At 43.4% G+C, this 27,982-nt stretch overlaps 1 protein-coding gene across 1 annotated transcript; it reads left to right on the forward strand.

Annotated features, from left to right (window-relative positions):
- The first annotated feature begins 247 nt into the window (after positions 1-247).
- EIF4E3 (eukaryotic translation initiation factor 4E family member 3) lies at positions 248-15,115 on the forward strand. The gene is made up of 7 exons (XM_032954290.2): positions 248-469; positions 9,851-9,923; positions 10,735-10,829; positions 11,955-12,015; positions 12,689-12,755; positions 14,335-14,490; positions 14,716-15,115. Exons 1-7 carry the CDS (start codon positions 312-314, stop codon positions 14,811-14,813), a joined length of 708 nt encoding a protein of 235 aa, XP_032810181.2. The 5' UTR covers positions 248-311; the 3' UTR covers positions 14,814-15,115.
- Positions 15,116-27,982: the final 12,867 nt, after the last annotated feature.

Raw genomic sequence — 27,982 nt, forward strand, 5'->3', positions numbered from 1 at the left:
GTGCTGGGTTTAGAATCTAGGAATCGATACGTGTGTTGTCGTCGCGGGGGACTCGTCAGGTCACCGTGGCTGTGACGTCACGCTCAGCTGTTCGCGGCAGTGCCCGACGCGCTCGCGGTCAGATTCCGTAGCGCGCACGCGCGGATCGTCAGCGCCCATTGGCTGCCGCCGCCGCACGTGACGGCCGACGGCGCGTTCCCATTGGAGGCCGGTCGCTCGCGCCGTCTATCCGATGTACGAGTTTTGAGTCGTTCGGGGTGGGGGGAGGAGGCGGCTCCCCCCCCACCTCCGCTTGTCGGGACTGCATAGCAATGGACGAGGCGGCGGCGGCAACAACAACGGCAGTAGCCGCCGAGAGGCCAAAACAACAGCAGCAGCAGCACGGAGACGCGGACGACATGATCGTGTTGGACGGAATCGTTGAGGAAGGAGTGCCCCTAAACTCGCCGTGGACCTTCTGGCTGGACAGGTACACGGGCGTCTGCCTGGGCCTCCCAAGCACCACCCCCCGGCCCACTCGCCTCCCACAACGATCGGGGCCTCGATCGCCACTGAAGGCTCTCGTCGTAGTCGCCGTTGTTGTTGTTTTCTGTGCGGTTTTAAAATTGGAACCGACAGGGCGTTTTCATTACATTGTGGCCTACGTGACTGGGCTTGCCCAGCGCGAGTTTGAAGCTTCGTTCGTGAGATCAACAACAAAAAAGTTCCTAAGTTGTGGTCATCATCCATTGGGGGCGACGCCACCCGAGATCTATTGTGGTTGCGAATGTAATTAAATGTTAAGTCTAGTTTTTGTTGTTGAAACATTCTACGTGTGAACTTTGCTCCCAGTTTCCTCGTAGCCTGGCTATAAAACGAGAAACTGCGTCCATAATATAAATGTGTCGTTAATCCCGCCGCCACCCGACACAGCGAGTGACGATTTGGCACGCTCTGTTTACGTGACAAACCTTTACCAATTTGGCTGTGTCGGGTGACGGCGGGTTTTAACGACACATAATTATGCGATCTAACCCAAAGAAAAACAACTCTTATGGAAAATATTTGGTCGCCCTATACTACGTGTAAAAAAAAACCCGTGCGTGTTTGTGGGTTTCCCCATGAAAACCCATTAAACGGAACTTGAGTCCGTCGGATATGGTCATATATCAGAAAGTAAAACAAGTTTTGACCAGTGTGTACAGTGCTCGGGGAACCACCGTGTACAATCAGCCTGTTATATACTCTGGTGGGGGGGGGGGGGAATACGTGGGTTGACATCAAAGCGACGCCGTCGTGATCTGCTTATGCTAAATCGTCTATTGCTCCCCGCATTCATAAACCCGCACTGGTGAAGTATGGTCAAATAGGGCAACACAACCCGCATAGCGTGTGGGAAGCACTGGCCCAGTCGTGGATTGAAATATGTGTACGTGAAGCATTGAGGGTACTGAATAAGTCGAAGGTATCTCTTGTGATGTTTTATGGGTCAGTGGTGTCCCATTCAATAAAGGCGTTTGTGTCAGTGGCCTGTCATCTGGCTATAAAGTGAATGTGTATGTGATAAAAGTGGAGTTCGTAAAACTTTTATGGCGGTAGTGTATGTAGGTCACTTCGTTGAGCTATAATTTGTGGCCAGATCGCTTCTGAATAAGAGCTAAAGAGCTCAGTGGGTCTTACATTGTAAAATAAAAAAAAAGAGTTTAGTTTGGTCGTAAACTATCATGGCCATTTGTAATCAGCATTGTCAGAGGATGTTGTCTTTCATAACAGTAACACAATTTCTAATACATTGTTATTCAAAATATACAGAAGTGATTAACTGAGTTTGGTTGTTATTGGTGTGGCGTGGCCTCAAATTAAGCAGGTCAGAGCACGCGATGTAAGTTATTCTGAAAGGCAGACAAGGCTTGGTAACTTCATATTCAAAGGGCTGTTATTGAGTTTACAATGTTCAACATTCGGGATTAGGACGGTGACACACGCACACGATGGCTTTCTTTAAAAAAAGGTATTGTGGGGTTTTTAAAATTAACTTTTCCAGTAGCCTGAATATCTGACCGGAGCGGAATAGAAACAGTTTTCAACCCCACGGGCTTCGTGGTGAGCCCATTGACCATTGGGCTTTTCATTGGCACTATATTTGATCATACATTATACTATAGACATTTTTCAAAAATGTATCCTTTTTGTTGCCTACCGTATCCCCCCAACATGTTGAACAAGGGTGGAATAGTGGTTAGTGCGCTGTGCTATGAACCCAGAGACCCGAGTTTGATTACCGGCCATGGCAAAAAACAAAATCAGCGAGTGATATCAGAACTGGTCCTGGACTTTCACTAACCTGCACTGACCAGCATGGCGAAGTTGTGGCCAAATAAACCCCATGACTGACATGCCATGTGTAGGTTTTCATCCACTGATGGATTAAAAATGGCTGGAATTAATGTATTGCTTTTACGTTATGAGTGAGGCCGCATGGAAGCTTATTTTGGCTTTTATTGTACAAGGGAAAGGATAAAGGAACAAGGAATAAATACATGAATAAATACGTTGTCTTGGTCCTGGTTTAGTTGACGAGGAATGAGGATGACTTATTTATTGAGCTGGGTTGTGGAGTCTTGAGAAAGGAAAGTGTTCCCTGTTGCGTAGGGATGTCATGTCGACCTGTATGCCCCTGGTGATGATGATATAGCACTCTCAACTAATTTTACCTAGGGGGTATTTGAGATCAAATTACATGACGCTGCAAATTGCATTGAAGCTGCATAATGCCTTTAGTTCTCAATGCTAGTCTCTACGTTAAAAAAGCCACATCCACAAGAATTATTTTCAATTAGCTTCTGAAATAGCTTTTTTTACATTCTACTACTTGAAATGATAAGCTTATGATGTACGTGGTGTGTTTGGCACGTACTTTTACAAGTATTTTTTTACTACGTAATAAGTGCAGTGTTATACACTGATTACATATAACACTCAATTATGAATGTTACAATAAACTGGAGTACATGTTTTCCATCTAACAAATATGAAATTACTGGCAAATCACGGTGCCCTACATTTTATATACGAAACATGTAGGGCCCATTTCTAAATGCACTCCTGCATGAGGGCCTCATTTCTGGGTGTTATCTGACAATACCACTTTGATTCTAGATTTAAAGCTTTCGTGACTGCTAGGATCCATACTCTTTGGTTCTATTGGGTAAAGTCACGTAGGTGAAAATAAAATAACAAAAAATCACGACGTTGTGGCCAGACGAGACTGTCTGGAGTGCGCTGTCCTCCAGACAGTCTCGTCCCTTCACCTGATGAAGGCCGCTTGTGTTGTGGCCGAAACGTCGTGATTTTTTGTTATTTTATTTTCACCTACGTGACTTTACCCAATAGAACCAAAGAATACCACTTTGGTCAGTGTGGGTTGGTCAAGGCTGGGAGTATAGACGTGAGCATAGGAGTATTGTACCAACGTATTACCTTGCTCTGCCCTCTAACACTAGCCACATAGCCCGACAAGCCCTGTGACAACTTTTGTGTGCATGGTGGTCATACATCAATGTTCTAACCAGGCTATGAGCATAGGCTTTGAGGAAAGTCTTCTCTGTACGTTTGGGGATCTATTTTGACGTTTACATCCGAGCTATGTAAATCTACGAATGGTAAATTAGCGTTGTGATTGCATCTGCTTTTATATGTATAATGTGGCTAGTTATTCTAAATAGTCAGTGCTCACACATTTGTTAAAACATTCCTTTCAGTAATTTCCCAAAGTATTCAAAGAATCCTTTCAGGATCTTTATCGGGCCTAAAATGGCTGATCCCTTTTTCAAAAAGTTATATTACAGCATCGTCATGGTCTAAGCATTTATGTAATCCTTATAATGTAATTGTTCTCTCACCGAGCTGTTTGTGTAAAGGAGATTAAAGGCATTCTGTCAAGGCCATGCACCCTCCCAATATTCAGACAATGACAAATTTACTTTCCAAGGACGGTAAGCTTATTTGGAGTTAAAATTCCCTCCTAGTGTCTCGCAGACAAGTCTACCATCTGGAATATGACCAAAATGTAACCCTGTGAGCTTTATGTAACAATTAATAATGTAGCATGTACTTTAACTTTGTGTCATGTAATGTTTAATGATTAATTTATCTACAAAATAAGCGAATGTCACTTGTGCTTCAAAACTGTAATTGATGTGATTTCAGAACAGTGTCTGCTCTTATTAATATGGTCATCCACGATCTATCCACTGCTAAATGAAGGAGTTCCCAAGTCAAAGCCATCCCTCGTGTTCTAGTAGTGCAACAATCCATCTAGTGTCTGCGGAAATATACTCTGATTGTTATGCAATAATTACATGACAAAAAAAGACAACCTCACGAATATTGGTCAGTAGATAGCAGAATTTAGACTAAACAACATACATTGTTTAAATGCCTAGAGAAGCAAAATGATTGAATTGATGTCACCAATAATGAAATGATTGGCATGGGAATGGACAGTATATTGGAAGTGTGGGGTAAGGTACTGTACAAATGCAATTTGGGAACGGGCTTCTGATACACAAGACGTGATGATGATGAAGAAGAGGAGGAGAGCTGAAAGGGACGAAAAAGGCCAAACCAAAGATATACGCAGAAGCCTGAAAACGTATTAGGTAAAGAATTATAAAAATGTTAAGAACATAGCACACCAATTATTGCAGACGTAGCAGGGATGAGAGCACGAAAGCAGCAACAATAGGTTGATAACAGGTAAATCCACAAACGATAGACCATAGGGAGAACGATGGAACCATTACACATGATTAGAGACAGAATTTTAATGTTATTGATCTTTCTTAGAATAAAGGTTGCTTATAGCAGAGTACTTGGCTGCATTCGGGAGTGCCTTGTGTGACTTGCATTGTTGCTGTTGTTACTGTGGCCTACAGTAAAGTGATTTTGAAATACTGATTACTCAGTTTCAGTTGGCTCAATCGCTGCTTGCCAGAGTCATGTGTCTGTGGTACCAACGAGGGGGTTATTAAACTGGAAATCACGCCGGCCTCTTCATCTGCAACTAAGGGACGTCAAAAGCGGCAGCTGTTACCACGGCGAGCAGCGTGAATGGATTTTTGTATTCACTTTACGTTCCCGGCAGGAAAAAGGTGGAATCACTGTGGTCGTGTGTTTTTTTTGGGGCCAAAAATGTTTTCTGAAATATACTGTGTATGGGCTTGTCCACGAGAGGTCATATAGATATGTAATTCATTCGATCTGCTATGAAGAAGGACCATCGCCTAAAACATCACTGATGTATATTTACCTTTTAAGACAATGTTATAGACGAATGTTTTGAGTCTTTTTACATTAATTGGGCTTGTGCACCGCTGCCCCGTGCAGCATCACCACATTATTTGTTTAGATATGATATTGGATAGTTGTGCACTTATCACCAGGAATGTGAATGGGTTCCGGATTTTGTTTCAAACGAAGTTTGCTGCCATTCATCTGTTTTTTTTTGTTTCTTGACACACTTTGATCGCGAACAGCAGCTGTAGTTTTTTTCTGTGAGTAAATTGGAACACGAACAACACATTTTCACTTCTAAATATGAAACGTGCAGTGTACGTAAACATACATTACTCAACTCAGGTCGCAAGGGTGGGCCAGCTTAACGGAGATTGCACGAAGAAAGTAACAAAATACATTGCAGAAGAGGTGTGTGTACAAGGACCCTACGCTCTTGCCAAAGTTATTCACAGCGACATGAAATGATGTTTTCCACAAAATTGAATTGGAGAAATAAAAGTGCGTAAATGTGGATAAAAAAATTATACCAGTGCAAATTTAATGATATCGTAGTCCTCGTTCGAACTCTAGGAGATGTCATTTTCCTATTGTGGCACCTAGCAGTGGATAAAGCTTGACCGGTGAGCGTGATTACACATTTCACATGTCGAGCTCTTTTTAACTGTTTCCGATGTTCCAAAAATAAGAGGTATTAATTTATACAGCCATGTAATGCAGGAATGGCACGTGCAATAACAATAATATATATTCTTGAAATCGAGTACTGTACTATATTTCAAATGCTGTGGTGTGTAGCAGCGCTATTTAAGCTGGCCAATAGTCGCTGGCATCCGTCTCGTGCTATTAAAGTCTAGGCTCAGAGGAGTGTTTTTTTTTAATTTGAGATGTGGATTCACACCCCATTGGCACAATACTCAACGGGATTGTGTGCGGTTACCTACAGAAAATACACTTGTTAGTTTGACTTATTTTTTTTTACCGATGCAGCCGTGTGGACTCGTCAAACGATTTCCAATCATCAAAACATGAAATAGCTTGTGCTAATGTCCTTGTGTGGCATTGCCTTCGGCTGTAACCAGCAGCGGGCGTTGTTTTTTTTGTTTGTTTTTAAACAAACATTTTGCGCAAATAGAATTGCACACCGGCGAGGCCGCTCCTCTGGCGCAGCGTGGGTTCATTTATTTGGGTGATGTTGCGTTGTTACACGCGAGGTGTATTTGTGCGAGTGAACGTGCAATACCCAGGGTGCATTCCATGCACTTGTGTATGCCGCCACATCACATTGTAACATTTTTTTCATGCCCCTTACTTGGAAGGAGGAATTGGTCACAAAAAAATCTAGGCTTTCTATTTTTTTATCGTTGCATGTTACCCGCCGTGACGTAACAGGTCAGAAATATAGACACGGACAGAGAAAATGGACCAGAAACTGAAAGGTGTGCAAAGAGGCATGCGGTGTACTCTTGAAATAACATTGAAACATGAATTTGAGAATATACATAGGTTTGACATCGTGTTGGCCGTGAATAAAAGTAATTGGGATTTGGCAGGACAGGTCACTAGAAGGGGGATGATGGCTGGTGTGGTCAAGGCTAGTGACAGAGTGGAATCCGATGGAGGGAGCACACCTGAGAGTGAGCGTCTGCTGTGGAGATGGAGTAATGAAATCAGCTCGTGTTCGGGATCTGGATGGATTGTGTGACTTTGTGAGACGTGAGGAAAGTAACCTTGAAGTGGCTTTTGTAGCTGCCAGGTCCACCATTAACAGGAATGATGACGAGCATCTGGCCTGAAATTTCTTTAATAGACCATGTGCCCAGCCAAAGATAATGTGGTTTAATATTGTTTCTTTTTACATCTGTCTCGATGTGTACATTTGTTTATTATCTTATTTTGAAGTTCAAGCTGCTTTGCAATTAAAAAAATACAACTTGTAATTGCTATTACAAAATGCCTTTAACCCCTTCATTATTACAATTATATATCATGCTACTGACATTTCACTGTTTAAAATATCCAACGAAATCACTACGTTTTTACACTGGGAAATGTTTTTGTAAACATGCACTCGGTTACATTGGACCATGCGTGTCCAGTACTTAACAACCTCGACAAAGTGGAACATTCCACGTTTGATTCCCTGCACATGTGGTCTGGCTCTCCAAAATGGACGCTGCTGGCCCCATGGCTTTGAGCACTGACTGGAATAGCATTTTACCATTGAACTTCTCACCCCAACTAATACGTATTAGTATTAGTTTAATTATGTTGTGGGTTGTTTGTGTGTGTAGTGGGGAGCGGTTGTGTAGCGGTCAGCGCGCTGCGCTACGAACCTGGCGACCCGGGTTCGATTCCCGCTCAAGGCCAACATCAGTGACGATTATCTGAACCGGTCCTGGGCCTCACCTAGGTTGGCTCAGCCTCAAATGTGTGAACATTTCTACTCGGAAGACAAAGGCGGTCAGGCGTGGTGCTGGCGATCCACCCCCCTCGTGTGCTGTTCCAGCCTTTATAGGTGCTCGCTAACAGCACTTGCCCCAAGAGTATGTTTAGGCTATACGGGGGATCTTTGTCTTTGTGTATTGGGCATGCGATGATCTTTTTTGAAGTCTTTCTCACGTGGGGTGTCTTAATTTTTGCTTGTATTGGCCATCGCCTATTTTCCATCTAATTTTTTTACCTGTCTCGTTGGTATTATTTGTACCATTTGCCTACAAAAAACGTTCCAATATAATTTGAGTAAATTTCTTAATTATCCATCTGTAATATTCCCAATTTGATCCATGTATATTAATAATAATTTTCTTTAATGAATGGATGGATAGATTCATCGTCCCATTCCGGGTGTGTACGTACTGTAAGTGGGCCTGGACCCAGTCGGGGCTACATCATAATCACAATAATAATTCACAACGCCTTGTCAGTCCACTCCTGGATGAAGGCCTCCCCACGCCATCATGCTTGCCATGGAGGTTGTTTGACCATGCTGGTAAGTGTGGGATCGGTGAAGCGGGTGATGGATCCAGGACCAGTTGAGATGTTAGCCATGGCCAGGAATCGGAACTCAAGTTTAAAGGTTTACAGTGCAGCGTGCTTACCGCTGCGCCGCCTTTCCACCCCCGCCACTGGCAATATGACAGTCCTATATCGGTGGGCAAAAGAGATTGGTATTAAGTCCTGTGGTTTTTCCACTGGCGGCATGACATAGGTTTAGTGTGAATGAGTCCAAGGAATCCAATTAACCCTGGATTACACGCAGCTCAGTGACGGGGGCTGGCTGGCGGTAATGTGCTGCGCCTTTCATTCCGTACGGTGAGGGCACCGCGTGTGTCTGGTTTGTTGTTGAGACGGTCACAAAGTGTCGTGTGGAGAGTTGCGGAACCTTTTAATGTGCTTATGACTCATTGCACTGTCGCTTAGAGTAAGAATGTCAAAACCATGCCATGGTGGAAGTGCTGTGATGTTTATGGAAAACAAAAAAAACAAATGCACGTAACTGTAGTAAATAGAAATGTTAATAGAGAGTGAAGCATAACATTGAATTGTTGGTTCGCAGCGCTTTTAAAGCATGAATTGAGCATGAAAACTGTCCAACTGCTCATAGCGCATTGCAGTAATATATAGTCGTTGGTCATTAAGGTAATTAAGTTGAACAATGTTATGAGTAATGCTCAATTCATAAATACTGTTCATTTGCATTTTAATTTGCTCATAAATTAGAGCTGCCGATGTAATGTTCTCAGATTCACATTGCGAGGGTCTATTGCCCTCTGCTGTTTGAAAATGGGAACATGAGACCTCCTTTGCCAGTAACAAGATATAGTAATAGGTTTTACCCTTTTGACTGGCACAAAAACTGACACCTTTATTCAAGGCATCATGTTTGCAATAACCACAACACAAGCAGTCAAAATGCAAACAAAAGAGACAACTCTGATAATAATATGCACTGTCCTTGAATTTGATTGGTCCACACCCGAGATGGCTTTTCTTAGAGCCTAGTCTCCACTGGTGTTGGACCAGAAGACACCAAAAGGCGTACAACTCAAAAACAGCGCACTATCAGCTCACCCCGAGCCCTCAATACTCTGATAGTGTGCTGTTTTTGAGTTGTACGCCTTTTGGCGTCTTCTGGTCCAATACCAGTGGAGACTAGGTTCTAAGAAAAGCCGTCTCGGGTGTGGACCAATCAAATTCAAGGACAGTCCATATTATTATCAGAGTTGTCTTTTTTGTTTGCATTTTGACTGCTTGTGTTGTGGTTATTGCAAACATGATGCCTTGAATAAAGGTGTCAGTTTTTGTGCCAGTCAAAAGGGTAAAACCTATTACTATATAATGGGAACATTGTCAAGAATAACACTCCAGCATCCCAACAGCCATGCTTAATCCACTGCTGAATGAAGAATTTCCAAGCTGGCAACATCACTCACAATCCTACATAGTTTTTTTCTCAATTCAAATATTTTGTCTTACTATTTGTTGTCACAACGGCAATTTACTGCCCCGTTTTGATCTGTTATAATTCATTCAAGATGTTCAAGATTTGTGTTTTTGTCATGTGTTTTTTTAGGTCTGTTCGTGGGATAACGGTAACTGAATATGAATCCAATCTGAAGAAAATATACACAGTTCGCTCGGTGGAGGTGAGTTCGGATTAAAAGTTAAACGGAAAGGACCAGCTCATTGATTAATAATATCCCTTGTACAAGAATAACGTGACCTAGCTTGTTTATAACTTTGTTTTTGCTATTGCAGAGTTTTCATGTTTAAGAATAGCTTCTCTGTCATCCCTTACCTCCGAGTCCCCAGTGAACAGGGATTACACTGTGAGTGTTTATTGAGACACTTCTTCCAGGGCCAGTACAATTATATAACTCTAGATTTTTTAAATAGATATATTTTGGGTGAATGCTCGCACACTCGGTGCAGCGTGTGCATATATTGGTCCGTTCCATGTCTTTGTGTATACCTTTGTACAGTCATGTCCACTAACAAAACGGAGGCTCAGTGTACCGTGGTTAGTTAGCTTGTCTTCCCGTAATGTTGCAGATGTGCCTGCTGTGTAACACTGCTGTTGTTAACATGTGTGAATCTGCTGCATTGCACACAATGCAATTTTACATATATTGGGATAGAGCACTGGCTTGCCGCATTATTCAACCTATCAATCTAAGTTCGATTCCTGGTCTCAGCTAATGTCAGTGTTGAGCGATATCTGAACAAGTCCTGGTCCTCCCCTCTTCACCGACGCGTGTCCATGTATGTTTGTTGAACTTGTGCACTGTATGTAGCCGTCCGTGCTAATCGGAGGTACAATATAAGTACGGCTGAACAACGCCCATGAGTGCCGCAGCTGGGAGAGACCATTTAGCAGTGGATTGACAAAAGGGCTGCGCATACTTCGTGTCGTGAGTTTTTGCGTTGGATTTATTTGTTTGCCTCGTTCTTCTGTAGGGTTTTTGGAGCGTGTACAACAACATCCCTTCCGTGGAGTCACTGCCTGTTCGCTGCACATACCACCTGATGCGCGGGGAGCGCCAGCCCCTTTGGTGGGTGCTGGGATCTCACCAGCGGTGCTGTGATGTACAAACCGAGGAAGAATGTTCTGCATGCGCGTGAATTCTGTAATGCTTGAGGGGCATTCCAAGCCACTCAACGAGATGTCAGACTTTTCGATTTAAAGCTTTCGTGACTGCAATGATTCATCTTCTTTGGTTCTTTCGGTAAAGTCACGTAGAATGAGAATAAAATAATAAATTGATAAAATAAAATAACACAATAATATTCTCACGACGTTTCGGCCACAACACAAGCGGCCTTCATCAGGTGAAGGGACGAGACTGTCTGGAGGACAGCGCTGTCCTACCAGACAGTCTCTTGTGTTGTGGCCGAAACGTCGTGAGAATATTATTGTGTTATTTTATTTCATCAATTTATTATTTTATTCTCATTCTACGTGACTTTACCGAAAGAACCAAAGAAGAGATGTCAGACGTCATGATGTCATGGAGAGGGTAGGGAGAGGGCAGGCACGTGATGCCTCAGCCTCCAGGGCATAGACGCTGAGTATCAAAAAGCGTTTTAGTTCTGTTTTTTTTTGCCTCCCAATTTTTTTTTCAAAGCTTTGATTTAATTTGGCCAGTTTCCAATAGGGTAAGTCCCGAATAACAACACAACTTTATTACAAATGTATATTTGATTATTCTTACGTGAGTTGTCTTGACCTCCGTCTACAGACAGATGGACTTTCAATCTTGGTTTAAAAAATTATGACGTTCATGCCACGATATTTGTACTTTACTTTGTGCCAACTGTAGCACCTCTTGTGTAATCCGATTTATATAAATACAGTGTATTTGCGCCAAAAGTACATGGTAACCATCTGTTGCATCGATCGTGAGAGTGAAGAATATTTTTTTGAATCAATGAACCCATGCATCCTAAAATTCCGAGTTCACACCATTAAACCAACCATTGTAGTCTAAAACCCAATAAACTGAGCGTGTGTGTTTTTTTTATTCATCGTGTAGTTTTTTTTAATTACAGTGCAACTACGCTTCTTTCATTGACTTCCTATCCCCTTTGTGAGCCTGAGTCAGTCTTTGCCCTATCAGGCTGCAACCCTCTTTAGGATGACCGACATTCTTCTTGTGTCCCGACTTCTGTGCCTGTAGGGAAGATCCCAGTAATTGTGGAGGAGGCATTTGGAAGATGAAATGTACCAAAGAGCAGACGGTAAGTGGGTTTTGCTGGAGGGCTCCCTCTATTTGAGTGTAGTTTGTGGAGGCACGCTATGGCTGTAAGTTTTTTTGTGGGGCTCCACTCTGTGTTTGTGGGTGCCACGCTGACGAGATGTTGAACTACCTCACCTGGTATGCAGGAGCTCAATCCCGACCGTGGTGACGCCTGTATATTTGGAGTTTGCATGTTCTCTCTCCCCGTGGTTGCGTGGATTTTTCTCTAGGTCCTCCGGTTTTTCCCTACACATTTAGTATCAACATGCTTTCAGAGTATTTGGCTGCTTCGATGAGCTATCGTTTGTGATAGCCAGGTTGCTTCTGAAAATGAGCTATACAGCTCAGTGGGCCTTACCTGTTAAAAAAAAAAGTTTGATCGTTTTAAATTGTGGGGGTGCATTCCCTGACTGCGCATGGATTGTGGGGGGGGACCTTATGGTTGTAAGTGGTTTGTGGGGTGGTATGTTATTCAGTGTGAGCACCGTGTGGTTGTCAGAAGTTTTTTTGGGGCACGCTGTGGTCGCACGTAGATTGGCGGGGGGGGGGGTCACCGTCTGCTTGTAAGTGGATCGTTGGGGGAGGTACTCGATGCCTGTGGCCGCCCAGCTCTGGAGCTGAGGCTGACATCGCGACGCGCCTGATGAGATGCTTGCGTGTGCCCTGTTGCGCAGATCACTGTGTGGAAGGAACTGTTGCTGGCGACGATCGGGGAGCAGTTTTCCGACAGTTGCGAAAAGGGTAATGAGCGCCGTTCGGAGTTAACCGGCGATTTTGCTTGAGTCCCATGTCACCAAGGAGTCCACCAACAAAGCCAAATGGTCGTTTATGCTTTTGCCTAATGTGGATTAAGAGTAATCCGTGGGGGTCATGATATAATACTCGTTAAAGTGGTAACTTCCAATAAATTTTTGAGTAATTGTGAGACATTAAAGAGGGAAATGTACGGCATTGCTTCTTGTTTCCCTCAAGAATAAATAAACCATTAAATCGTTGACCTCTACGAAGAAGTTGTGCATAATTCATAACACGAACAAATCCCCCTTTAAGAGAGACATGCACAATACTTGATCAATTAATAAAATGCCATGAAAGTGTGTACACTGGTACATTTCATTGGTGCGTGTACATGTGCGGCCCTTTGGTCAATCCACTGCTGGATGATCGCCTTCCTTTTATAATGGGGGTTATTTAACCGTACTTCGCCGCTGATCAGTGTGGGTTTGTGAAGGTGGTGATCATATGTGTGTGGTATCATATGACTACAGTACAACAATTGGGACCTTTTTTGCCAGTAAGGATAAAACCTATTCGTATTCTTTCAATGCAACAATTAATTTCACTGAAATCCCCTCCGCTGCTCATGACACCTTGCAGCCCTATGACAGCTTATTTGTGGATGGTAAGCGCCCATCCAATTGCTCTGTTCAGGTCTGCTTAGCTTCTGAGATCTGAGAGAATCCAGGCACATTCTGGGTGATTTTGTGAGTGATGCGTAGAGAGGGATTAATAAAATAAGTGATTAATATTGGATATAACTTGACTCGTAAACGTGTCGTATTTACTATTAGACTGCTGTGGAAATTGGATATCGTTTCTTATCTCATATAGATTTATATAGTGCCTTAATCCGTGTCACTTTACAACAATTATAAAACTGTACATAAGATGATAGTGGTTAAAATAGTGGGGTTATTAAAAGTGATGGTGTAGTTATGGTGACAGTTTGGAGGACAGGTGGGAGTGGTTAAGGAGCGGTTGGGGATGTAAAGTGTGCAAATATTTTAATCTAGCAATTTATAGATCCGCTATGAAATTAAATGCCACTTAAATATCATTGACTTGACCCTCCTTGGCATGGTAAAACTTAACAGGAAACGTGATCCGCATGCACTGTGCACTGTGTAGCGTTGTCTGGCCTTGCTTTATTGAGATTTCGAATGTGCGGACAAATTCCCATTTTGTTTGCCGTTAGGTGACTGTGTATATGTGCATACCTTGGCTAGATGATAGTGGAGAGCGGTAGTGTAGTGGTTTGCATGCTGCGCTATAAACCCGGCAACCCGAGTTCGATTTTCCGCTCACTGCCGACACTAGTGAAAATTATCTTGAAGTCCTGGGCCTCCCCTAGGTCGACTTGGCCTGAAATTAGTAACTGGTGTAGTTGGTAAACATCGTCACAAAGGCGGCCGAGTGCGATGCTGGCCACACACCCGCTTGTGTGCCGCGTCGGCCTTCATAAGTGCTACTCGCTTAAAGCACTTACTCCAACAGTCTGTTAAGGCTGTACGGGGGGGGGCTTTGTCTTTGCCCTGGCCAGATGACGAAGTGGTCGGAGTGAGCGTGAGTATCCGCGAGCGAGAAGACGTCATACAAGTGTGGAACAAGAACGCCCGCTTGGCCGACAGAGCTACGGTTCTGCCCAAGCTCTTTTCCCTACTGCCGTCTGTCGGATTCAAGGGCGTCTTTTACAAAGGTGAGAGACCCAGCAAAAGGTGGAGTTCGGAACGTCTCTATGTATGTATGTGTGTGTATGTTGAACTTCTTTTACAAGCGATTGAATGGGGAGAGTGGCATTACCGTGCTATCCATGGTTTGAGATTGGTGACCTGAGTCGCACTGTGTGCGTCTGTGTGTGTGCGTCTGTGTGTGTGCGTCTGTGTGTGCGTCTGTGTGTGCGCGCATGCTTCTGATTTACCAGAACACGAAGAGCACGATGCGTTTGAGCGAGGACGGACACAAAGGCACCATGGTGGTGGTAGCGGCGGTGGGGGTGGCTTTTACAGGAATCACGAGTGAGATGGGTGCCTCGCACACATAGGAAGAAGAATCGTGGTGGTTGTTTTCAACCGCGTATGTTTAGCTCTGCCGTCCACAGATGCATTATCTCTCTCTCTAGCGCGCGGACGCAGCAGGCTCGGGGTGACTGTCCCGTGTGACATAACTGCACATTATGGAGGCGCGTGGGATGCTGCTTTGTTTTTAAAAAATTTGTACTGTCAAGCAAAAAAAAACAACCATTGACCACTAAAATTTAACCCGAGTGTCACTTTTCGTAGGATGTTATTTTGGGAAGCAATTGGCACTTTTGTAAAAATAAATCAAATTAAGTGGGGTAGTACTGATGAGAGCGTGGTACAGATTAATACGAGTTGGACGTGTACCTACGCAAACCCATTGCCACTTTTTGGATTCACGTCATGCGCAGATGCGCGTTTGGTTCACCTTCAGCCGAGGCAAGATGGTGCACGTAAACAAATGTGGGCCAAAGAGGAAGAAGGATTTTTTTTGCACATTTTTGTCAAAGTTTTCCATACAAAAAAAACCCGGATTGTTTTACTGAGCCGGGATGTTGTTTCACTTTGACAGTTTTTCGAATGCGTTAGGTAGTGTGGAAAAAAAAAAGTTATATTTTCCTTTAGGGGGCATTTGTTTGTATGTCTTTGTTGAATGCAGCGCAACAAACACGTATGGATGTTTTTTTTGTCGATGAGTTTTCAACTTCGTCGTTTGGTGATCTATCATAAAAAGTGAAGTGCAAAGCCTGGAGAGGTCACTGCTTGAAATGGTGCTAGCATTGGACAGATAATTTGTCATATTACTTAAAACAGTATTAGCGATCATAACTTTTCATGTCAGTTGACATAACTCACCTCTCAAAACATCACGCGTGTTTTTTTATGAACATTATTTGCCGGACTTCTTTAACCTGATAATCTGGTCAATATGCTTATTTGTGGCTCTACCATTTCATTTTGTGTTTGTCAGAGTAAGGCTTTACAGACTGGTCATTTGTACAGCCAAGAGTGAGTTTGTAGTGGTAATCAAAGACGGACAAAGCTCTGGACAGAAGGATTTAAGCTTTTGGACGGAAACATTCTGCACTTGGACTGAAGGTGGATCTGTAAATGCTACGTGCATCTGCTAAATCAACAACTTTTTCAGTGATGGTGATTTCTCCTCTAGTAATAGCACTTTGCATTTTTAAATGATGTTTTGGTGTAACTTTAAAGGTTAAACACACACTTTACCACTACCACGGTGCATATTAATTTGAATCTTGCATTAGTTCATAATATAGGGGAATGGAGTTTACTTTCAACAGCATGCAAGACATGTGGAAGTGGATCAGTATGATGATGTTGATTCCATAAAGCCGGGTTTCAATTAAATGGATTTAGCATTTTAAACAAATATTGCTCTTTCTATTAAAAAAAAGAAAAAAAGATTGCAGCTATGCATGGAACATGGGTTAAAATTGCTCTCTGAAAGTGAGCCTCCTTGTGTATTTTGTACATAACTTTGTGTAAAGTTGTAATCCACGCTGGCAGTTTGTGTTCACGAGCAAAGGTTTGTGCGGCGGAAGTCAGGTCTGTCACGGCGTGGGATGGCACTGAGCATCGCTCCACTGGAGTGCCGTCGCAGTGCCTGCTGCTGCTGCTGCTGCATCAAAAGCAACGGAGTCGCAAGGCCACGACTGGCAGAGCGCAAAAGATCAGCACGTGCCCCCATCATCGGCAGCCTACCCACGCCGGTGCACAGCGCCGGTTGTTGGGCACGACGTGGGTGGTGGCGTAGCTACCGAGTGTGCAGGTGGTACAATTGCGCTGGGGCCCACGGGCCAGAGGGACCCGGGTGCTTGGTAATATGGAGAAGGCGGTGGGCTGGGGGGGGGGGTCCCCATTTTATTCTTTGCACCAGGGCCCATGTAAGCTACGCTATGCCACTGACCACGAGCTGCACCACCAAACGCGTGTGGGAGAGTGCCAGCGGACTGTGAATATCCCACCGGCGTGTGGAGTGGGTGACTACGTTTGCTGTCCAGCAGTGCTGGCATGGTACTGCAACCATGAGCAGCAAGGGACAGTCTCCTCTCTACCGTAGATGCACAGCGGTGGCGTAGTTATTGAGTGCGCAGGCTGTGCAACTGCCCCGGGCCCCCCACAGTCCAGAGGGGTCCAGGAGCCAGAGTCATTCTACGGATAGGGGTGGGATATTGGTCACGGGGCCCTATTTCATGTCTTACACCAGGGCCCGTGCTAGCTAAGCCGCTGCACAGTCGCCTGCCTCTCACAAAAATGGCACTCCTGTTTACGTACGAATGCAACTTCGCGTCCCGTCTCGGCATTCCGCCTCCCGAGTTGTGAAAGCTCCAAAGGACCCATGTACTGCCTCACCGACACCCTCGCTGCCTTAACGCTCGCCAGGGCAAATGACCGCTTTAAGAAGCCGTCAAAAATCCCAGGCGAAAGATGAATACCATTTTGGCCACATTGTGATGTGCATATCTACTCTTGGGTTTTCACTTTTTTCGAGGGACTGTGTGAACATTTACATGATATAAATTTTAAGTGAATACATAGATTAATGAGAAGCTTATTGGTTGTCGATGTTTTCTGAAGCCTGTGGTATCGAAATGGTCAACCGGGTAGCATTCTTACTCGTGTGCTTCATATTCAGCAGTTGCGGAATCCGACGTTCATCAGAATCGAGCATATCTGCAAGTAAATAATATGGCTCGGCCAATTTGTTTTCTCAGCCATTGACTACTTGTTTCGTATATTTGAGGTGTTTATGGATGACTTGTCACGAGTTTTTACCTGTGTCACACGCTTCGCTGTGTGTGTGTTCCTATTGAGTGCAGGGAATCTGATCTGAGCATAAATCATGCTGCCAAGATGGGGGGAGTTGTCTTGCCGGCACTGATGCTTCCTTGCCGTGTGAATGATGATACATGCAACATATAGTCTGTAAACTGTGGTAGCAACTGCAGCATTTATTTTCTGACATTGACAGTTTTTGTGGCCTTCAGTAAAGAGTGCGGAAGGATTACAATGATATCACCTACTGTACTGAACTCATGCAGGGTTACACCATCCATAGAGTTGGCACTGCGACTTTTTACAACTGAATAAAGGTATGTTACAATGCAAAAAGGCACAGCTCCGCTTGGTCTCATTGTGGTGGTGGGGCATTGCAAGGTAACGCCATGCCACTTTTGCATACCTGTCAAACCCTTATCAGTGCCTACCGTATGACAGACCAGTTCACACCTTATTGGTCACCCCGTGCCCTTATAAAGCTCAACGGTCATCCTACAAATTCCCATCACAATGGAGAAGCACAAATAGACGAGTATAATTTTGCTTGTTTTGAAACGACTATATGCATTATGGACTTGAAAATGCAATGTTTCTGTACAAGAATATGGGTAAACCGGTATGGGTTGACTGGAATGGTTCATATTCTTAGCTCTTTCGGTAAAGTCACGTTGACTTTACCGAAAGAGCTAAGAATATGAATTACTGCAGTCACGAAAGCTTTAAATCAGGAATGGTTCAGTTCAGTTTATTTTGGTATAGCCCTGTGAGCCATTCGGCTCTTGAATCGGGTGCAACCACAACAAACAAAAACAAAACACGAACAAGAAAACATCTTAAAGTGACTGTGACTGTGCAAACAGAAAATCCATGAAAAAACAGCAATATACCTGAAAAAAGCACCGTACACCAACGCTGTGTGCAAAAAAATCCCAGTGGGATGCAAGTCAAACAGCAACCACAAGAAAACTTAGATTAAGGCCATCAGTCTAACTCCGTACTACAACAAAACAAACATGTCCAAACCAAAAAACTTTTTCGAAATAAAAAAATAAAGCCATAATTGCAACGTAACAGTGATAGGGACTGTGACCGAATTTTTACAATAAACCACATAAATAACATGTAACACCAAATCCTAGAGCCATAGCTGGCTGCATGAGTTACTCCACAACAACAAGCATCAGTCGGGGTATCACATTTCTCAATGCACCTTTAAGATCAGCACGTTCAATCAAAATACAGATAATACTTTGCAGCGTCATCCGGAGCGAAACATTTTATTTTACGCCAATGAATAGCAGTGGCAGCTAGGGGTGTACAACTCCTCTAGAGCAGTTTTGAGAGAAGATCTCATTGGTAGCGATTCAAGTTGCAGTTTATTGGCAATAGCATTCTAGACCCTGGGGGCATCAATAGCAAAGGGCCTTCCTCCAGTTTTTGTACGGCAATAGGGAATGTGAAGCTGGTAAATGAGCGAAGACCGGAGGTCAAATTTGGTCTTTGAAACAGAGGAGATCCAGCAGGTAGTCTGCGGATTTTTTTGTAAGTACATCGTGAATGAATAAGATCTGGTGCACAAGCCGTCGAACATTAAGAGATGTTAAGTTTGACCCAATGTAGAGATCACAGTGGTGAGTCCTATATGGGCAGTTCAATGTAAATCTTAAGGCCGAGTGATAGATGGAATCAAGCTTCAGTACAGTAGTTGGGGCTGATTTATACACGATGTCACAGTAGTCAAGTAGAGGCAGTATGGTAGCTTTTATCAATTCCAAACGGAACATTGGGGGGAAGCAGTGCTTATGTCGATACAGAAAACCAATTTGTATTTTTGTCTTTTTACCAACATAATCAATGTGATCTTCAAAATTCAGTTTTGAATCCAGGATGACCCCAATATACTTATAGATCTTGACTTGCTCTATTTGATAATTATTTAAGGAATGTAATTGGGGAAACATAACTTCCAGAGAATGGGTTTGTGGCCTGTAAGTCTACAGCCCCTTTTGTCAATCTGCTACCGGATGATGGCCTCGCTACGCCTCGTGAGCCGTGGCGGTTATTTGACCATACTTCACAACAGTGGTCAGTGCGGGTTGGTGAAGCCAGCGAGCGTGGATGTTCGAGCGTAGTACAGCAGAACAATGAATCTTTCTTGCACCGCCGTCTGTTAGCATCGTTGCGCCGGATTTCAAGTCTGGCATATATATTTTTTTACGCGCCGTATTATGTTCAAACACCCATATGTCACCTACAATTATACCCGAGCGGTTAATTTATTTAATTTCATTTCGTAAATGAAACGGATCAGTCGCGCAGCCGTGGCACCAAGTCAATGCGTGTGGCTGGCAAAGTCATCCCTCTACATCTGCCTTCTTGTCAAGTCCCTAGATTCAAAGCTCCATGCTGTAATGGTTCTCACACACACACTGGACTTGCAATCCAGAGGTCACCAGCTCGAAACAACGGTGCAAGCCTCTCGAATGTCTCCACTGCCTGTCACCCCCAGCGGTATAAATGGGTACAACCACAGTTAGGCAGGCCGCGTGTGGTGGGGTAAAGTGTGGGTACTCCCACTTTTTCCAAGACGTCTGGCCAGCGTTGAAGAGTAAGTCTAAATATTATCTTGGGGGGAGGGGGCTCTGGGGCACCTTCATGCAAGCAATTTCGTCAACAGTGGTGTAATTTATGTCAATGTTGCACTGGTACCAGCTGTTTGTTGTTCCAGTACAGCAAAATAACAAGAAGTACAATTTTGTTTCGAATTCGGTATAAAAGAAAAAAAAACACATTTTTTAAGAGCCGCAATGCATGCGAGTATTAAAGGGTCCTGAATAAATAACGTCACGAAGAACAGCAGTCCCTTAAAGAGCCGCATGCGGATCTCGAGCCGCAGGTTGTCGACCCGTGGTCTCGGCAACCCGGTCGGTGTGCTTCCATGCAGTATGCAGCCAGACAAACTTGCACAGGAGGATCGACAAGCCGCTATTTTTGTTGTCGACAAGCCGCAAGGTACAAAACATTTCTTGAACACAATGCAACGATAGGGGCATGGCCCAGAGTTGCGAATGAGGCTTGTAATAATTATGGCTTGCTCGGTGTGAAGAAGACGACATTTTAACGTGTGCCTTACGGAGGCAACCTCTAATTATAGGGCCATGTACATTTTAATGGGTCTATTTCTTTGGGCACAAGGCCCATGTGTACTGAATAAGGCCTTGTTTTTCGTTAACGTTTTTGATTTGTACACGTTACTGAATTAAAGTTTGTGACATGGAACACTCCACGCGTGAGTATTTTGTTGATTGGAGTGGCTGTTGGCAGTAATATTTTACGAATACAAGCTCGTCACATGTACAATACTCCCAGAAGGCATAGGTTTACTTACATACGGATGATAATAGTTTATACAAAGTTACATTGGAGTCTAATCAATAGCACTTAAAATTAATGCACATTTATAAAATATATATCCAAAACAATCTGATGTACCCACAATTGTATTCAGCATCACGTCGGAAGTTTAAAAAATATCCATTTTGATCTCTCGCACAGAAGTGGATATCATAGAGTTACGTCTGGGATACCTCAACGTTATCTCTGTTCTCCAAAGCAACGGGCAACACATTCACACCTACTCTTGGCATATGATATTAATGTGTGTCGCATGGTACCAACTGATATTTTCATTCCAGTATTTGAATTTAGTTAAATTAAGTGCAGGTCCACGTTTAATGTAATGGCTGTTTTGTGCAGACATTGGTTATTGGGTTGAGTCCAGCAAATTGCTACACTTGAGAATTCGGTTTAAACTAAACTAAACAATTTGTATTTATTTTACCAAATAAGGCCCACTGAGCTATATAGCTCTTTTTCAGAAGCGACCTGGTCACAAATGATAACTCAAGAAAGTGGCTTATCGTGTGGACATTTAGAGCAGTCGAATACTCGAACCGCATGTTTCTGAATGTGGAGGGAAAAACCGAAGGACCTGGAGACAAAATCCACGCGACCACGGGGGTGAGGCGGGGTGGAGAACAACCAAACTCTTAATATACAGCAGGGTCAGGATCGAACCGACAACCTCCTGTATGCCAGACAAGGTAGTTAACATCTCGACACCGCGATTTAGTCACAGACAGCTGCATAGAGTCGAACAAAGAACTTCAGCGGTGTGACTGATCTCTGAGCCACCCGGCCACCTTATTTTTTTTATAACATCTACATTGCAAACATTCGCATTGTTAACACGTTGTTTTGCTCTGTTTTTACATCGGCGTGTGTAATGGGAAACTGCCGCTGCATGTGCATGCACTTTATTACTCACCAACAGCTTTTAAATAGCCATGCAAACGGGTAGGTGACACCGCACCATTAAACTGTGGGATACGTGGAATTTATATTCGGTTAAATCACCGTCGCAAAATCAATACGGTTAATGTGCCTGGCCCATAAGAATAAGTTTTGATGTTAATGTAATCTTTGTTACTTCTCTCTCGTTCCCTCTATCTCATTGGCAACAACAATAATAGATCTGCACTACTTACAGTGCAATCCCATGGGGAGGTAGATCCAGACTCTCTTATTCTTAAATATGACCCCAGGCAAATGATTAAACCAATTAATGAACATAACATGCACGCATTAGATAATGGTGTACTACTGCATGATTATATGATGGCACAAAATACATATTGTACAGGGTGATCCAGATGTCTTGTGAACCTCAATTAATTGACCCCTAACATTTTTTTACCTTTGCATATTAATTTCGGTTTTAAATGAACCTTACTTTCTTTATATATTAAATTTAGGTAATGATAATAAAATAGGGAGTTACAAGACATGTAGACCACCCTGTACATTTAGAACACCGGTACAAGAGACATAGCTTATGACTTTTGATTGTCCAGTATGCGCCCAATCTTTCCAAAGCTCAGAAGCTAAGTGGGTGAACAACAATACTAATCACAATGTCAACTTGTAACGCACCGCACGGTATTCGCTCACTCTCCGATAAAGAGGCTCAGAGACGCGAGGAACCACAGACGAGCGGGAAGCCTGCAGCCACGTGGTCAGCCGCCGGCAAATGTCCTTGCCAAGCTCTGCGGTCCTCTGTATATACCAAGGTGTTGTCGACCAATTAATGAGTACATATTTACACGCGGGAGGAAACTAGAGCTACCCGAAGGAAAAACCCCTACACCTGCGAGGGAGAAACACTGTATCCCCTACAGATGGAATAGTTGGAAGCCACATTCGGTGTACCGTCTTCTCCCGACACACCAGGATATGGGCTCCTCGACGCCCACGGGGAAGGGAGTTTAACACCGTGTCTGCGATCCTCCAACCCCAACTGCCTCCACAGTGCTGATGAGAGCCGACCACACCGCCTGGCGAAACCGCCCAGGTTGAGCAGCGCACAGTGATGAGAAGCCCCAAACGTTGCCTTGTAAACTAGTGTATGCTTATTCTTGGTTCTTTCGGTAAAGTCACGTAGAAGGGAAACAATAAAATAATAAAATATAAAACAATAAAATTCTCACGACGTTTCGACTGCAACACAAGCAATCATCATCAGGTGCGAAAACCACAACTTGACGTAGTTTTCACACAACTTGTGGTTTTCACACAACTTGTTGTGGTTTTCACAACTGATGATGATTGCTTGTTTTGCAGTCGAAACGTCGTGAGAATTGTACTGTTTTATATTTTTATTATTTTGTTTCCCTTCTACGTGACTTTACCGAAAGAACCAAGAATATGAATCCCTGCAGTGACGAAAGCTTTAAATTAAAATTTAGTGTATGCTTCTTTTTCTTCTTGACCAGGGGTCGCCAACCAACGTAACAAGAAGATCCATTTCTTTTGCATTCGGTAAAAAAAACGAAATCTTTTAAGATACGCAATGCAATGTGAATACGAGACGGTGGTCCTCAATAAAGAACTGTCACGAAGCAGTCCTTAAAGAGACACATGCGCTCCGGAGCCGCAGGTTGCCGACTCCTGCGGCCACGGTAAACTAGACTTCCATGGTAAACTGGACTTCCATGGTAAACTAGACTTCCATGGTAAACTAGACTTCCATGGTAAACTAGACTTCCATGGTAAACTAGACTTCCATGGTAAACTAGACTTCCATGGAAAACTGAACTGCCATGGTAAACTAGACTTCCATGGTCAACTGGACTGCCATGGTAAACTAGACTTCCATGGTTAACTGGACTTCCATGGTAAACTGGACTTCCTTGGTAAACTGGACTTCCATGGTAAACTGGACTTCCATGGTAAACTAGACTTCCATGGCAAACTGGACTGCCATGGTAAACTAGACTTCCATGGTCAACTGGACTTCCATGGTAAACTAGACTTCCATGGTAAACTGGACTTCCATGGTAAACTGGACTTCCATGGTAAACTAGACTTCCATGGTAAACTAGACTTCCATGGTAAACTAGACTTCCATGGCAAACTGGACTGCAATGGTAAACTAGACTTCCATGGTAAACTGGACTTCCATGGTAAACTAGACTTCCATGGCAAACTGGACTGCCATGGTAAACTAGACTTCCATGGTCAACTGTACTTCCATGGTAAACTAGACTTCCATGGTAAACTGGACTTCCATGGTAAACTGGACTTCCATGGTAAACTAGACTTCCATGGTAAACTAGACTTCCATGGTAAACTAGACTTCCATGGTAAACTAGACTTCCATGGCAAACTGGACTGCAATGGTAAACTAGACTTCCATGGTCAACTGGACTGCCATGGTAAACTAGACTTCCATGGTAAACTGGACTTCCATGGTAAACTAGACTTCCATGGTAAACTAGACTTCCATGGTAAACTAGACTTCCATGGTAAACTGGACTTCCATGGTAAACTAGACTTCCATGGTAAACTGGACTTCCATGGTAAACTGGACTTCCATGGTAAACTAGACTTGCATGGTAAACTGGACTTCCATGGTAAACTAGACTTCCATGGTAAACTAGACTTCCATGGTAAACTAGACTTCCATGGTAAACTGGACTGCCATGGAAAACTAGACTTCCATGGAAAACTGGACTGCCATGATAAACTAGACTTCCATGGTCAACTGGACTTCCATGGTAAACTAGACTTCCATGGTAAACTAGACTTCCATGGTAAACTAGACTTCCATGGTAAACTGGACTGCCATGGTAAACTAGACTTTTATGTTTAACTGGACTTCCATGGTAAACTGGACTTCCATGGTAAACTAGACTTCCATGATAAACTAGACTTCCATGGTAAACTAGACTTCCATGGTAAACTGGACTTCCATGGTAAACTGGACTTCCATGGTAAACTTGACTTCCATGGTAAACTGGACTTCCATGGTAAACTAGACTTCCATGGTAAACTAGACTTCCATGGTAAACTAGACTTCCATGGCAAACTGGACTGCAATGGTAAACTAGACTTCCATGGTCAACTGGACTGCCATGGTAAACTAGACTTCCATGGTAAACTGGACTTCCTTGGTAAACTGGACTTCCATGGTAAACTGGACTTCCATGGTAAACTAGACTTCCATGGCAAACTAGACTTCCATGGTAAACTAGACTTCCATGGTAAACTAGACTTCCATGGTAAACTAGACTGCCATGGTAAACTAGACTTCCATGGTTAACTGGACTTCCATGGTAAACTAGACTTCCATGGTAAACTGGACTTCCATGGTAAACTGGACTTCCATGGTAAACTGGACTTCCATGGTAAACTAGACTTCCATGGTAAACTAGACTTCCATGGTAAACTGGACTGGCATGGTAAACTAGACTTCCATGGTTAACTGGACTTCCATGGTAAACTGGACTTCCATGGTAAACTGGACTTCCATGGTAAACTAGACTTCCATGGTAAACTAGACTTCCATGGTAAACTAGACTTCCATGGTAAACTAGACTTCCATGGTAAACTAGACTTCCATGGTAAACTTGACTTCCATGGTAAACTAGACTTCCATGGTAAACTGGACTCCCATGGTAAACTAGACTTCCATGGTAAACTAGACTTCCATGGTAAACTAGACTGCCATGGTAAACTAGACTTCCATGGTTAACTGGACTTCCATGGTAAACTGGACTTCCATGGTAAACTGGACTTCCATGGTAAACTAGACTTCCATGGTAAACTAGACTTCCATGGTAAACTAGACTTCCATGGTAAACTGGACTTCCATGGTAAACTGGACTTCCATGGTAAACTGGACTTCCATGGTAAACTGGACTTCCATGGTAAACTAGACTTCCATGGTAAACTGGACAACCATGGTAAACTGGACTTCCATGGTAAACTGGACTTCCATGGTAAACTGGACTTCCATGGTATACTAGACTTCCATGGTAAACTGGACTTCCATGGTAAACTAGACTTCCATGGTAAACTAGACTTCCATGGTAAACTAGACTTCCATGGCAAACTGGACTGCAATGGTAAACTAGACTTCCATGGTCAACTGGACTGCCATGGTAAACTAGACTTCCATGGTAAACTGGACTTCCTTGGTAAACTGGACTTCCATGGTAAACTGGACTTCCATGGTAAACTAGACTTCCATGGCAAACTAGACTTCCATGGTAAACTAGACTTCCATGGTAAACTAGACTTCCATGGTAAACTAGACTTCCATGGTAAACTAGACTGCCATGGTAAACTAGACTTCCATGGTTAACTGGACTTCCATGGTAAACTGGACTTCCATGGTAAACTGGACTTCCATGGTAAACTGGACTTCCATGGTAAACTAGACTTCCATGGTAAACTGGACTGGCATGGTAAACTAGACTTCCATGGTTAACTGGACTTCCATGGTAAACTGGACTTCCATGGTAAACTGGACTTCCATGGTAAACTAGACTTCCATGGTAAACTAGACTTCCATGGTAAACTAGACTTCCATGGTAAACTAGACTTCCATGGTAAACTAGACTTCCATGGTAAACTAGACTTCCATGGTAAACTGGACTCCCATGGTAAACTAGACTTCCATGGTAAACTAGACTTCCATGGCAAACTGGACTGCAATGGTAAACTAGACTTCCATGGTCAACTGGACTGCCATGGTAAACTAGACTTCCATGGTAAACTGGACTTCCTTGGTAAACTGGACTTCCATGGTAAACTGGACTTCCATGGTAAACTAGACTTCCATGGCAAACTAGACTTCCATGGTAAACTAGACTTCCATGGTAAACTAGACTTCCATGGTAAACTAGACTGCCATGGTAAACTAGACTTCCATGGTTAACTGGACTTCCATGGTAAACTAGACTTCCATGGTAAACTGGACTTCCATGGTAAACTGGACTTCCATGGTAAACTGGACTTCCATGGTAAACTAGACTTCCATGGTAAACTGAACTGGCATGGTAAACTAGACTTCCATGGTAAACTGGACTTCCATGGTAAACTGGACTTCCATGGTAAACTAGACTTCCATGGTAAACTAGACTTCCATGGTAAACTAGACTTCCATGGTAAACTAGACTTCCATGGTAAACTGGACTTCCATGGTAAACTAGACTTCCATGGTAAACTAGACTTCCATGGTAAACTGGACTGCCCTGCCATGGTAAACTAGACTTCCATGGTTAACTGGACTTCCATGGTAAACTGGACTTCCATGGTAAACTGGACTTCCATGGAAAACTAGACTTCCATGATAAACTAGACTTCCATGGTAACCTAGACTTCCATGGTAAACTAGACTTCCATGGTAAACTAGACTTCCATGGTAAACTGGCTGCCATGGAAAACTAGACTTCCATGGTTAACTGGACTTCCATGGTAAACTGGACTTCCATGGTAAACTGGACTTCTATGGTAAACTAGACTTCCATGGCAAACTGGACTGCCATGGTAAACTAGACTTCCATGGTAAACTAGACTTCCATGGTAAACTAGACTTCCATGGTTAACTGGACTTCCATGGTAAACTGGACTTCCATGGTAAACTGGACTTCCATGGTAAACTGGACTTCCATGGTAAACTAGACTTCCATGGTAAACTAGACTTCCATGGTAAACTAGACTTCCATGGTTAACTGGACTTCCATGGTAAACTAGACTTCCATGGTAAACTGGACTTCCATGGTAAACTGGACTTCCATGGTAAACTAGACTTCCATGGTAAACTGGACTTCCAAGGTAAACTAGACTTCCATGGTAAACTAGACTTCTATGGTAAACTAGACTTCCATCGTAAACTAGACTTCCATGGTAAACTGGACTGCCATGGTAAACTAGACTTCCATGGTTAACTGGACTTCCATGGTAAACTAGACTTCCATGGTAAACTGGACTTCCATGGTAAACTAGACTTCCATGGTAAAC

Source organism: Petromyzon marinus, chromosome 14 (genome assembly GCF_048934315.1).
Source record: "Petromyzon marinus isolate PM22_M1 ecotype Great Lakes invasive population chromosome 14, UKy_Petmar_22M1.pri1.0, whole genome shotgun sequence".
NCBI classification, from domain to species: domain Eukaryota; kingdom Metazoa; phylum Chordata; class Hyperoartia; order Petromyzontiformes; family Petromyzontidae; genus Petromyzon; species Petromyzon marinus.